This window comes from Zea mays, chromosome 1, assembly GCF_902167145.1.
Source record: "Zea mays cultivar B73 chromosome 1, Zm-B73-REFERENCE-NAM-5.0, whole genome shotgun sequence".
NCBI classification, from domain to species: domain Eukaryota; kingdom Viridiplantae; phylum Streptophyta; class Magnoliopsida; order Poales; family Poaceae; genus Zea; species Zea mays.
The window spans coordinates 39,997,456-40,010,090 of NC_050096.1; the positions used below are offsets into that span (position 1 = coordinate 39,997,456).

At 45.7% G+C, this 12,635-nt stretch overlaps 1 protein-coding gene across 2 annotated transcripts; it reads left to right on the plus strand.

Annotated features, from left to right (window-relative positions):
* Positions 1-8,826: 8,826 nt before the first annotated feature.
* Positions 8,827-11,180, plus strand: LOC100273259 (uncharacterized). 2 transcript variants are annotated; one of them, XM_008669313.3, is made up of 7 exons: positions 8,827-9,087; positions 9,347-9,433; positions 9,573-9,638; positions 9,750-9,847; positions 9,959-10,084; positions 10,166-10,435; positions 10,584-11,180. In XM_008669313.3, the coding sequence occupies exons 2-7, from the start codon at positions 9,373-9,375 to the stop codon at positions 10,803-10,805; spliced, it is 843 nt and encodes a 280-aa protein (XP_008667535.1). In that variant the 5' UTR covers positions 8,827-9,087; positions 9,347-9,372; the 3' UTR covers positions 10,806-11,180. The 2 variants fall into 2 exon arrangements, with proteins under 2 accessions (XP_008667535.1, NP_001141173.1); NM_001147701.1 differs by having other exon boundaries at positions 8,949-9,087; positions 9,347-9,638; positions 10,584-11,118.
* The last annotated feature ends 1,455 nt before the right edge of the window (positions 11,181-12,635 follow it).

The window sequence follows — 12,635 nt, forward strand, 5'->3', positions numbered from 1 at the left end:
CTTGCTCACCGGAAAGAAGTGTTAACTTATTTTCACTTCAAGGTATCTTACTGTGGATACAAGTTTGTTTTCATGGACTTGGAAACAATGAGGTGGTGAGAAAGCATGGCTAGTAGCAACTGGGTTTATACGCAAACCCAAGCATTATTTTAATGCTATAAATTCTCTTCTACCGTGAGTAGTAAAATTCCGATACAATACAAAGGGCAGTAAATCATCTATCTGTGCAGTTGATAGATGTAGTGACAACATATGCATATGTGGTCACTAGATTATGGTATATGTGGAGTCTTAAAGGATTCCAAATACATAATCACCAATCACAAATTTACAATGCTTGGAAAGTCTTTGTGACTTAGAGCATCTTGGTCAAATATGGTACATTCGACATAGTGAATCCTTCTTTCTGAAAGGATACACAAAGTATGGTATGTTCAGTGTAAATATGTGCAGCATATTTTAAACATACATTACTTATCGACGGAGCTCAAGATAGAGGATATGAATTGAAAGAGATTTCCAATTCAAAGTAAACTATCTTAAGTATCTTGGATACAAAGTTGTCTGTATCCAACATATATTGAAGAAATTCAATATGAAAGAGTCATGGTTATTTGATTCTTTCAGATCATGAGATGTGCTATTGTATCTTGCAAGAGCAACCGGCCGGATATTGCTTTGCAATGATTTGCTAGCTAACAGCACATGAGATCGAGTTATGATCTCCAGGTGTACTCATGCTCTTCTTATGTTTGGATATACTGATCTTGGATATCTATAGAAGATCCCCAGGTACAAGATCAATGACATACTTCTGGTAAGTTGGACCTACTGTTTGATAAATGTTAATCAACAGAGATTAATGGTCACTTACACTAATCATTCTATAGTACACTTCGTGGGATTGTACAGAATGATATACTACATACAGAGGGTATGTGGTGGTCATGATTTTATATCAGTGACCTTATTATCTATGAAGATAATATTACTTTGTGTTGTTTAGATGAAAAACAAGTTACCAACTAAGTCTCTAACTTACTCCACATTTTAAATGTGTTTGTGAGTATGTATGAGATGACTTAGTGTTTTGTAAAGATCAGGGGGAGTTTCCCTCTTGATCGAAAGAACTTGTTTATACATCATGTTGTACTCTTTTCTTCGCATGAGTTTTTCCCTGCTTGGGTTTCTCATTCAAAGTTTTTAACGAGACAACATCAACACAAGGTCTATGTCGTATCATCTATTTTTCCCGTAGAGGTTTTCAAAGATGATATATTATGACATAGTTATTGTTGTATTTGAACTAGGATATGAGTTTATATCCCTAGAGTTCAAATTGATCAATAATAGAGTATGACTACTCTCCTTATTTTTTCCGTTGGGTTTTTAAGGAGACTCGGCTGATATGTTGATTTCTCAGATTTTCTGACTAGATTATCTTGGAGAAATATTAGCCTGAGTTATATGTCTCATCATTTATTTTCCCCACGGGGGTTTTTGAGATGATGGCTATAGACATATTATTGTTCTTTGGGCTAGAGGTCCATTGGAGAACAATGTCGTATTGTGGCTCAATTGAACCATTGACCATTATCCATAAGGATAATTGAGCTTGTGTTGTTCAGATGGAAACAGGAAAATAGAGATATGAATATCTTGCAAACAAAGTCTTGTGATAATCTTGTTGATCTATTCACAAAATCTCTACCATACTCCACGTTTCAGAAATGTGTTGCGGGGATTGGTACGAGAAGACTTAAGTGCTTGCAAGGATCAGGGGAGTAATTCTCCATGATATTTGACCTGTTTTGAACCATCATATTACACTCTTTTCTTTGTATGAGTTTTGCCTTATTGAGGTTTTCTCATCCAAAGTTTTTAACGAGGTAATATCAACTAAGCTATATGCTTCATCATTGATTTTCCCCACAGGGGTTTTATACATGATGATTACAAGCATATTTTCTTTTGGAAACTATGTGAGATTATTCTCATTATCCAAAGGATATTGTATACTCCTTATTTTTCCCACAGGGTTTTTGAGGAGATCAAGTATTTGATGACAAATTGCAGATGATCAAATGGATTCGGATTGATCAAGGGGGAGTGTTACAAAACATTTTATACATGTGATCTAATCCATCCATATGTCGTAGTGACAGTTATTTCCCAAGGGACACACCCCTTGGGAACTCTTGTATATATACTTCACTACTCTGCAATAAAGGATGCCCCTGCGATTTGTCTTTGTCTCTGTTAATCTCCATTTGCCACTGAGCGTTATGATAGAGTTCAACAATTATGTGCTTCCTGCCAAGCAGCAAATAAAACTGGACAGCACTACAGCAGTGCACAAGTGGTGCCACCAGATATGGACCTCGAGTCCTGGACGGGGGTTGTGGTGATGAGCTGGGCAGTCCAACACACTCCAAGCTGCTGATTAGTTAGGTCGATCTGGATGCTTAGGTTATGCGATGCGTGTGCAGCTACTTGAAAAGAAAAAAAAAGAACAGAGCTACTGCAACTGCACAAATGGCCGCCAATGATTAGTCGCTGGCCGCTGGCGCCAGAGCACACTGGCCGCACACGCTATAGTAGCCTTGATGTGCTGTCTCCCTGAATGATTGAGCCCCCGGCCGGATGGTTCCGTTCCCTGCATCACTCGATCGGCCAGTAATAATCATGCGCCAGGCCCGCAGCCGTTCTTATCTCCCTGTTTCCCAATAATTCATGCATTCAGCAGCCCAAGAGGCAAGAGCAATCCGAACTCCAGACTTTGAAGAAATGATATGGAATTCGCACCGTACCGGACGGACTGTGACGTGTTTCTGCTGTATACAGTAACTCGCAGCTCTTTTTTGATAAAGAGCTTTTCGCGTGTGATTACCCGTCCTCGCCAGCATCTGGGAGCGTGCATGATGACGAGCTAGGTGCTCCCCAACTAGAGATGTCAATGGGGACCCGATACCCGATAACCCATGGGGAATTCCCCTATTAGGGTACGGGTATGGGACAAAAATATTCTCCATGGGTATGGATACGGGACAAAATCTCTACCCATTGGGTAAACGGGTATGGGTTTGGGAAGCAATAATCCGAACCCGATTACCCATGGGTATTTCATACGTGTATACCTGTCCTGTTTGTATGAATGAGTTGAGGCCGAGTCGGCCATCAAATCCGGCAGACTCCATTTCTTATATTGGTCCCAAGTACTGATTTCTTTTCTGATGGATGGATGAATGGACAATGGTTAATGGATGAGTGCTTGCCTATGTGGTGATGTATGAAATCTGGATAGTTTGTGCTAGATGTTAGTACCTAGTTATTCCTTAATTGGGGATGGGAACCCATTGGGGACCCGAAACCCGAATGGGGATGGGTATGGGATGAGTTTTGTACCCATGATGGGTATGGGTATGGGTATGGGGATGCATCAAACATGATGGGGATGAGTCTGGGATGCTATAACCCGATGGGGAATTACCCATTGACATCTCTATCCCCAACTCAGGAGATTGGGGAGCATGAACAGTACCTGCATTGGCTTTATTGTTGGTTACCCAGGGACCAAGGGGAGTACTCCACACACTGGTAGTATATTATTATATATATACTCCTACGTGTACGTACATGATGGTTTGGACCTGCATTCCAATGCTAGTGCAATACGGCAGCAAAGCTGCCTGCCTGCCTGGCATTGCTGTTGTCGTGCGTCGCAGCTCACTGGCAGAGGAATTATTGACGCCTGCCTGCCTGCCTGCGCTTGGATCGTACGCAGCCATGTCCGTGGTACTGGTTTCGTACTAGGGGCCAGAGAGATATTTGAGCTTTTGTGGCGGCCGGTTCCTCCCTCCCTCCACTCGTTTGCCCTGCTACTCTCATGATTTCCACGACATGCCGCCTAATAACTTTTGTTACGGAGTGTGCCTAGCTTGGCAAGACGACAAGCTTATTTAGCATAAAGTCCAAGCCTAATTGCCAGCTCTAGTTTTTTTTCCTGCTTCCGTTTTAATATCAAAAGTGGCCTGTCAATGGTAGCCTAGACTTGTACGCACTACCTAAACCGCAAGCATGACTTGGTCCAATGGTCTACCACTCCTTCCCGTCCTGTTGTGTCGTGCGATCTTTTTGCTCTACAATCCCCGCGGGAGTCTTGTGTGCTTACAAACTAGTGAGAATGAAATAAAAATAAGAACTGTTACCTACGAACTGAAGCACGGCTCCATGCATCTGGCCCGTTGCATTCCACGCACACTAGTAGTAGTGCTGCAGGGCACGCACCGATCACCCCCGTGCGCGCGCGCCCAAGCAAAGCAGGGACGGGGACCAGCGACCAAGCAAGCCACGACCACGAGCGCGAGCGATTCGGTGGCGCGCCGCAGGAGCGGGCTTGCCACGACGCGCGCGCCGCAGCCACCCAACCCAACGCGGGGTGCGCGTATAATAGCGCGCGTGATCGTACGTACCCGTGCCTGTCGGTCATGGCCGCTTGATGTCAACCCGGGCAGCGGCAGACGACGCCCCCGGCGCAGGCGCTCCTGCAGTCACCAATCACCGGAGCGAATATGCCTCGTCCGGTTCCCCTGGACGCGCGCGGCCCTGCGGTGCTCTCTCCCCGTTGGCTCGGCCGCTACACGACTCGACGGCGATTTTTTATTTTTATTTTTTTTTACCACGCGAGTTCCGTCTCTCGTCGCACCAAGGACCACGACGGCCGACGGGACACCATTTCATTTCGACCGGAAGTTTTTTGTTTTGTTTTGTTTCGAGAAGTTATTCCTTTTTTAGGATCACGATGGGCGTATTTATCTGATTCTGATGAGGGCTATTGACGCGTCGGCCCCTGCGCCATGCGAAAATGAGTGACTTCCGGACGCCACGCGGCCCATCAAGGCCATTATCAAATGATTTGCACCAATAATTGGACACCCAAATGATTCGTGCCTGTCAGTCAGTGGCAAAAATCTGCTAGCGTCTCATTGACCTTGCGAGCCGTTAGCTCTGTTCGCGCCGATCCACAGACATGCACGCCGCTGGATCGATGGACGAGTCCCCGGTGAAATCTTCGCACGTTCAAAGTTTTTTTTCTTTCCCGACAGGTGTGTGATCTCCCATGCAAGAAAAATCGACATATGCGTTGGTTCAGCGACGAGTCGTGTCAAAGAAAAGGAGGAGACCGTTCTCTAGCGGAGGAGGGCAATGGGCAAGTCGAAGAGGACAAATGCGTTGTTCAGAGAGGGAGGGAGGGAGGGAGGGAAGCGCGGCTCTAGTTTGCTGCGCCTACACAACCACACGAACCCTTTCGCCCTCTGATCCAACCATTCCAGATTTTTTTCCCACAAGCCTCCCATATTATCCTTGCGATATTCCTGTGCGATCTCTACTGCCAGCCACAGTAAAAAAAAAAAAAAAAACTGGTTCCCCCGTTCCATCCTCACAATTCTGCACGGCTTGGCTTCTTCTCTCAAGATTCCTTCGGTTGCTTGCTCCATTATCGTCTATATAATATATTTAATCGGCGCATCAGTGATCCTCTACCATCACATAATTGCAGCCTTCCTCTGTGCCCATATATTTTGGAACAAGTATGTGATCGAATAACTTGCATCAGGACACACGTCACCGGGTGGCAACTGGCACGCAATGCCCGGTCGGGTCTCCTTCGTTTAATTCGTCTAAACAACTTGCTCTTCATACTATAATGCCTCGTGCATAATACGTGTGTATCGGTATTGTCCGCGTTCCTGCAACGCGCTCTCTCTAGTCTCTTCTTCTGCCTACTATAAACTAGTAGACCAGTCCGTGCAAATAGCTCTAGTAGCTAGTTTGTTTATTGTTTAGATTTTTATAATTTTTTATAAATAATTTTATTTATTTGATTAAAGTGTTTTCTTTTGACATGTCATTACATCATCTATTGAAATAAGCTCCAACTCTAGCCTGAAGTTATTGTCATTCTTTTTTTATCTTTTTATTTTGGGGCTATTGTGTTTCTTTCCCTATATGGAAGTGCAATTCTTATTTTACCCTCTAAAATTCAACTTATGATTTTGGACCTCCTTTTGAAAATGAAGAACAAGCTTAGGCCTGCTCCATTATAGAAACTTGACGATGTGAAGTACAGGGGCAAAGCCACTACTTCTTTCAGGAACTACCTAAGCTACGTAGAGATAAAAACATGCACCACAACAAACTCAATGGACTTACCTAGGTCAAGCAACTAGTTCATACCCGCTATTATAGTAAGATCAAACGAAAAGGTCTTAATTTCTAAGTGTCTTTTAACTCCAAACGACACTTAGAACTAGTTCGTCCTTAACCTTGCCATCCATCCTTTAAAAACAGAAACCAAACCCATAATCCAAGCATGAAAACCATTGATTGTCCAAACGATCTCCATCACTGTGACCTAACCGTAATTTGCTTCTTCATAACATACATCAGCCACAATAATCTTTGTTGCCATTAATCATCAAAACCACTAACATCCTAGATTTTTTTTCAATCTCCCTCTTTTTGGTAGTTGATGACAACAATATCTAATGTATCTTAAAAGAAGTGAGGTTTTTTAAAGGAATCTTATTTATATGAACTCTTAGAGCTGAAACATGATATGTTAGTTTAGGTTCATAAATGAAAGTCCATAGACATGTACAATGTAGGAGTAAGAGTAAGCTCATGTACATGAAAAAATAAACTTGTTTGCAACATATGCGAAATAAGAAACATAAATGAGCATATGTGACATGTTATAGCATATGTAGGGGAAGAAGACATGTCACAACATCACAACCATATCATACTTATGCAACTACAGAAAGTGTATCATACAATGCATGAGTATGTAAAACAAAGTACATATGAGAGATTCACACATAGAGAATATAGCAAATAAGAGCAGAGTGTATCTCTTATCCTCTCTCTCTGTCTCCATACAACCCCTATACCACATACTTTAGACCTCACCCCTTTGTCATCAAGGACCATCACCTAAGGGTCAGCCGATGGGGAAGATAAGACATATACATGTCGACAGCAAAAATCCGAAAGGTGGGCTCAAACAATTGTATGTATGGAGTATCATTTGAGTATGTACTATCGGGTTGTCATCAACTATCTAGGTCCATGTCTTTGTACAAGGTACATGAGTGCTACTAAGGTTGACTCCAGCGGATCCCGAGCGCGAACGCGAAAAGCACCAGGCCACAAAGACGAGCGCGTCGCAGAAACAGACGCGAGTTCCAGCCGCTCGCGTAAAGAGGGGAAGAAGAGAGAGGGAACACTAGTTTGAGGGAGAGAGGGAGGGGATGCCTCTTTTACGCAACTGCATCTGGTATCTCCTGGATGACGCTACAATGACGCTCGCTGTGAAAACAATGCATCCGCGACACGTTTTTGCGTCCTGCTGGACTCAGCCTAAAATAGACCAATTTAGAGTATCTGTAGCTATCACTGTGGCATTCTCTACCAACATTGGAATAGGCGTGACTAGCAATGTGGGAGGCTGACACATGAGGAGTACCTACTCTCACAAGGCAACTCAAAAGGGGAGTCTCTTAGTGGGTACTATCCTTTAGATTTTGTTTTGTTTATTGCAAACATATCGGGTTTGTATGATATGGTACACGATGCTCATGATGGGTTAGTTATTTTTGTTGGTTTTAATTAGACTTGATCCAACCTTAATCATATAAATTTTAATGTCTATAATAAAATTAGTGTAATAAATAATAATCGTGTATATTAAATTGATAGTGAATTGACTTAGATGCAGATGTAGATGTAGATTATTTTTAATATTAGATGTATATATATGAATTTTTAGAAAATAATCACATCAATTTTGAAACAGGCGGAGAGAGAGTGGGAGAGAAAAGAAAGAACATTTTAAACTATTAGTTATAGGTCTAGATCTAGATAGAGATAGGCAACACACATCATGCATGTTGTTCCATTGTGTTATCTTTTCTTAGTTCGCACTCTGCACACATCTTCATTAGTTTATTCATCTTTTTGCATATTTTTTCATCCTTTCTCCCCTCATATCCATGGCAGACAAGGACCCAATAATGTCACCTTTCCATGAGTTTACCTCTACACTCTTCTCCTCTCATAAGTCTGAGCGAATCTGATGACCATGAGCCCTCCTCTAAGAATAAGTTTAGTAGATACAACAACCTCGAACCAGGTTAGTTGGTAACATTTTGTAGTATCAGAATTGGGGGTTTTGTGTTCTCTAAAAGAGATTTTGTTGAGACCGACGAAGTTTGAGGTGACGATAAAGGTGGGGGACGTCACTCTGAGTTATGGGAGAGAGACCGATGGTAGACGGTTGAAAGGTGGGCGGTATTTTAGCACCCAAGTCATGTCGAAAACAAACACTTATTTTAGAGTTGAAGAAGATTATTGAGATTAGAGATGGCTGTGGTCATGAGCATCAACGAAGACGGTGTTTCACCACCAGGGATGGCGAGTGGTGGACGACTGGAAAAAAGATTGTGCGCCCCCTACCAGTCATGCTAATAACATGACCGAGCGTGTGTTAACCGTGTCCATATGAATATGAAGTACTAGTAATATATAATATGCAAGCCATAATAATTTTGTGCCTACTCCAGCTATCAAAATTCCTGTTATGTCCTCCCGTGGCAACACGCTCCGTCCCAAAACTTTCCAGAAACATTGAGGGGGCAGTTCGGGAAGAAGTGGGGGAAAATCACTGCCCCCCATCGTTTTGTTAGGGCCAATCATGGGGCGACAGCTGGGTGGCACTGCTCCGGAGGCTATTAACAACTGGGGTTAAGCGAGTTAACAAGCGCACGCCATTGGACTGGTCAGCTGCTAACCGCGGCTGCTAATTCCGACCGGGGAGCCAGCCAGCCACGGCTCGCTCGGCTATATAAACCAACACGCCCCCGCCTCCTCTCCTCCCCCTCCGCCTCCTGCTCTCTCTCGCCTCTGGTTGGCAGAGCTCTCTTGAAGCCTCGAGACTCGTCTCGCCGCTGCTCCCTCAGCTCTGCCGCTGCGTGCCTCCGTTAGCTGTTGCATTGCAGCGCAGCCCCGCGAGCCTTGAGCTGCTAGGTATGCTCGCGTTCTTGGCCGCTGGAAATGTGGGTCAGTTCAGAGCTCTGATGAACTCTGCGCCGAGGATGGGAAAAAGGACGGGATTGCTTATTAGATTTGAAAATCGAAATAGTGATTTAGTTTTTCAGGGTTCTAGAAAGAATGATAAAATTTTGAGGGGGCGTAAATAATGACATGACCGAATCGGAATTTGGCTTGGAATTAATTATCGGGAGAAGTGTTCGGACTGCCTGCTAATCTCGATTCCTCTCTGCAGCTCGCCCTTCACCACAGTCCTCAGACATGGAGTTCGAAGACCGCTGCCACAAGGTCCAGGAGCCCAAGTTCGACTGCCTGCTCTTCGGTAAGCCGCTGCTCTGCTTCCTGCGAAAATGTCGCGGCCCGTTGCTGTCATATTTTTGTTCCGTCCTGCTGTTTCCTCCTCCCTCTGCTCTGCCTCCTCACCGAATGCAAGGGTTTTTCTGATCGGTTCTCGCCTACAGACCTCGACGACACCCTGTATCCGCTGAGCGCCGGGATCGCAGGCCATGTCAAGAAGAACATTGAAGGTGAGGTTCCTGTTCTCCTGCTGTTACTGCCTGCTTCTTCTTTTTTTACTGTCTAAAAGTTCAGTGAGCTGAGTGCCTGCAACTCTTCGCTTTTGCCACCATTCATTTCAGATTACATGGTTGAGAAGCTGGGTATTGACGAGACCAAGATCGAGAACCTGGGCAATCTGCTGTACAAGAACTACGGCACCACGATGGCTGGACTCAGGGTACGTGTATTGCAGCTTCCCTGTTGCTTTGAGTTGTTTGCTTTTTCTATTAGTGAATCAGTGAGCTAAAAAGGCCCTACCTTTTTTTCCCCATTCCTTTGGATTTCCCAGGCCATCGGCTACAGCTTCGATTACGATGAGTACCACGCCTTCGTCCATGGAAGGCTGCCGTACGACAACATCAAGCCTGACCCCATTCTCAAGCACATTCTCAAGAACCTGCGCATCCGCAAACTCGTAAGCGTCGTCCTCAGGCGACACAAATTTCTCCTCCTTCGGGCAAGAGTCGAGTTGCTGAAACGTACGTACCTGTTCCAGATATTCACCAACGGTGACATGGTCCACGCCGTGAGAGCCCTCAAGAGGCTGGGCCTGGAGGACTGCTTCGAGGGGATCATCTGCTTCGAGACCCTGAACCCGCCCTGCCCGCCGCAGGGAGACCAGGAGCCCGAGATCTTCGACATCGCCGGCCACTTCGCCCGCTCCGGCACCGCCGACGAGCTGCCCAAGACCCCCGTCCTGTGCAAGCCTAACGTGGACGCCATGGAGGAGGCGCTCAGGATCGCCAACGTCAACCCGCACAAGGCGGTGAGTTTCCGAGCTCTGGCACCCAACACAATTTCCATTCCTGTTCCTGACGTCGCATCCACATCTTGAAGAAACATTTTTTATTATTTTTTATTCTGCTTGACCATCTTCTCCCTGACGAAAGCTTTACCTGATTGATCTCCTGCAGATCTTCTTCGACGACAGCGTACGCAACATCCAGGCCGGGAAGCAGATTGGCCTCCACACGGTGCTGGTGGGCAAATCGCAGCGGGTGAAAGGCGCGGACCACGCGCTGGAGAGCATCCACAACATCAGGGAAGCGCTGCCGGAGCTGTGGGAGGAGGCCGAGAAGGCGGAGGACGTGCTCTACCCCGAACGCGTTGCGATGGAGACCTCGGTCACCGCGTAAAACCCCTGAATGCCTCCGGTGCACCGTCAGCCGAACTTTCTCGACATCTCCAGGACCGCATCAACGATCACATGTCACTCGCTCCCCGAGCCAGGGCCGGTGATGATCTCGCGCTGGAACTGAATCCACCAGCAATGGCCGGGCCGAGGATCGATTTCCGACAGCAGGAAGGGTGCAGCATGTAAAGGGGGAACAGATGAGATCATGTTTGTTTGGGTTGGTCCCCCGTTGTATATGTAGTTATGTATCAGCCAGTCCTTTGTTTGTAAATTACCAGTATTTAGAAGTAATAAGAAAATGGGGGTTTACGTGTACGTTTCCTGTGCTCTGTCATCTGAAGCAATAAAACTGGTTAGCAAGACCGGAAGAGCGACATATTTGTTTCTCTGCTGAATGGCTGACAGCCAGATTTCTCTTCCATCTCCCCGATTCCATGAGACGTCAAGCTCCTTTCCTTTGGCAGCTGTTGAGCACTTGAGAACGTCCCGTTACAAACACTAGTACGTTTGCTAGTCGTACAAATAAGGGAGAAACATTCTGATGCGAACTAGTACCTGAATTTGTCATTAAAACGTGGGTCAAACTGCAACACACCAACCTGAACTTGTCATTAAAGTGTGTGGCCAACTAGATTAGTAAAAAGCAAAAGGTACATCCAGACACAATAGAGGGCAAGAAAAAGAAACACATCTCCCAAACAATTAAAAAAAACCAGGTAAATAAGTCAATTACACATCAACACCACTCCCTTATCTGGTGTATGATTTGAAGAATTAATCCATTCTAGATAAGCTGGTGCATTCATTTCACAATTTTGTGGAATAAACTTTTTTTGAAACGACACGCACAAGGTAGCGCGTGTTATATTGATAGAGAAGAAAAATACAAGACTATGATCATGGGAGATCATAGGCAAGAAAAGAAAAAACAAACTCATCCAGTTGGATCGGAACATCAACACGGGTTACCGCTCAACTATACTCACTAACGAGTTGGATTGGGACATCAACACGGCCCAGCACTACTCACAACGACCATAGAGTAGACATAGCACAACCGCAGCTTCCACCCACAACCGCACGCTTGCGATCATTGAAACCTCTGAAGTGATCCAGCGCCGATAGAGGAGAAGAGGGGCAGACACCACCACACCGAGAAGGCCATCGACTCGCAGGACCCATTGCCGCAGTGATGTTGCACCAAAGCCGACCACCCGACGGAATGAAAACACCAAGTCTGAACAACATAACATGCAGGGGCCTCGCCACATCCGCCGTTGGACGCCTCTCTCTCTCGTGCGCGGGAACCTCCAAACCCGCTACACAGCTCCCCACTCCGGACTTGTTTCAGGAAATGTCGTTAAGGTAGCAAGAAGAGGTGCCCCACCCTCTAGGAATCTTATCAGGCCTCCGAAACCACCACCGTGGTTTGAAATCATCTCATTGCTTTCCCTCGCACATGAAGTCGTCGCCAACGAGCTAGAAGAACGAAGATGTCGCAAGCGTCGTCTTCCAATATTGTACCGCACCGGATGGGTTCAGCCACGTTGGACAACCCGTTGCGATCCGTTGCAGGCCAAGTCATCATTAGTTGGCATTGTCGTTGCCGCAAGCGTCGTCCTTCAACGATGTCTCGCACCGCACTGGCGATTGCCGAGAAACACCAGGCGCCACGGCACGCTGCGAGCAGCCTAACAACAACCGAGTGAAGACCCCCGACCACTAACAAGAGAGCAGACGTCCTTGCGTGAGGTAGACAACCCCCTTATCGCATGCTCTACGACTGATTCGTCACCACCGGTCGAAGCAACCACAAACAGCAGGCCGACCA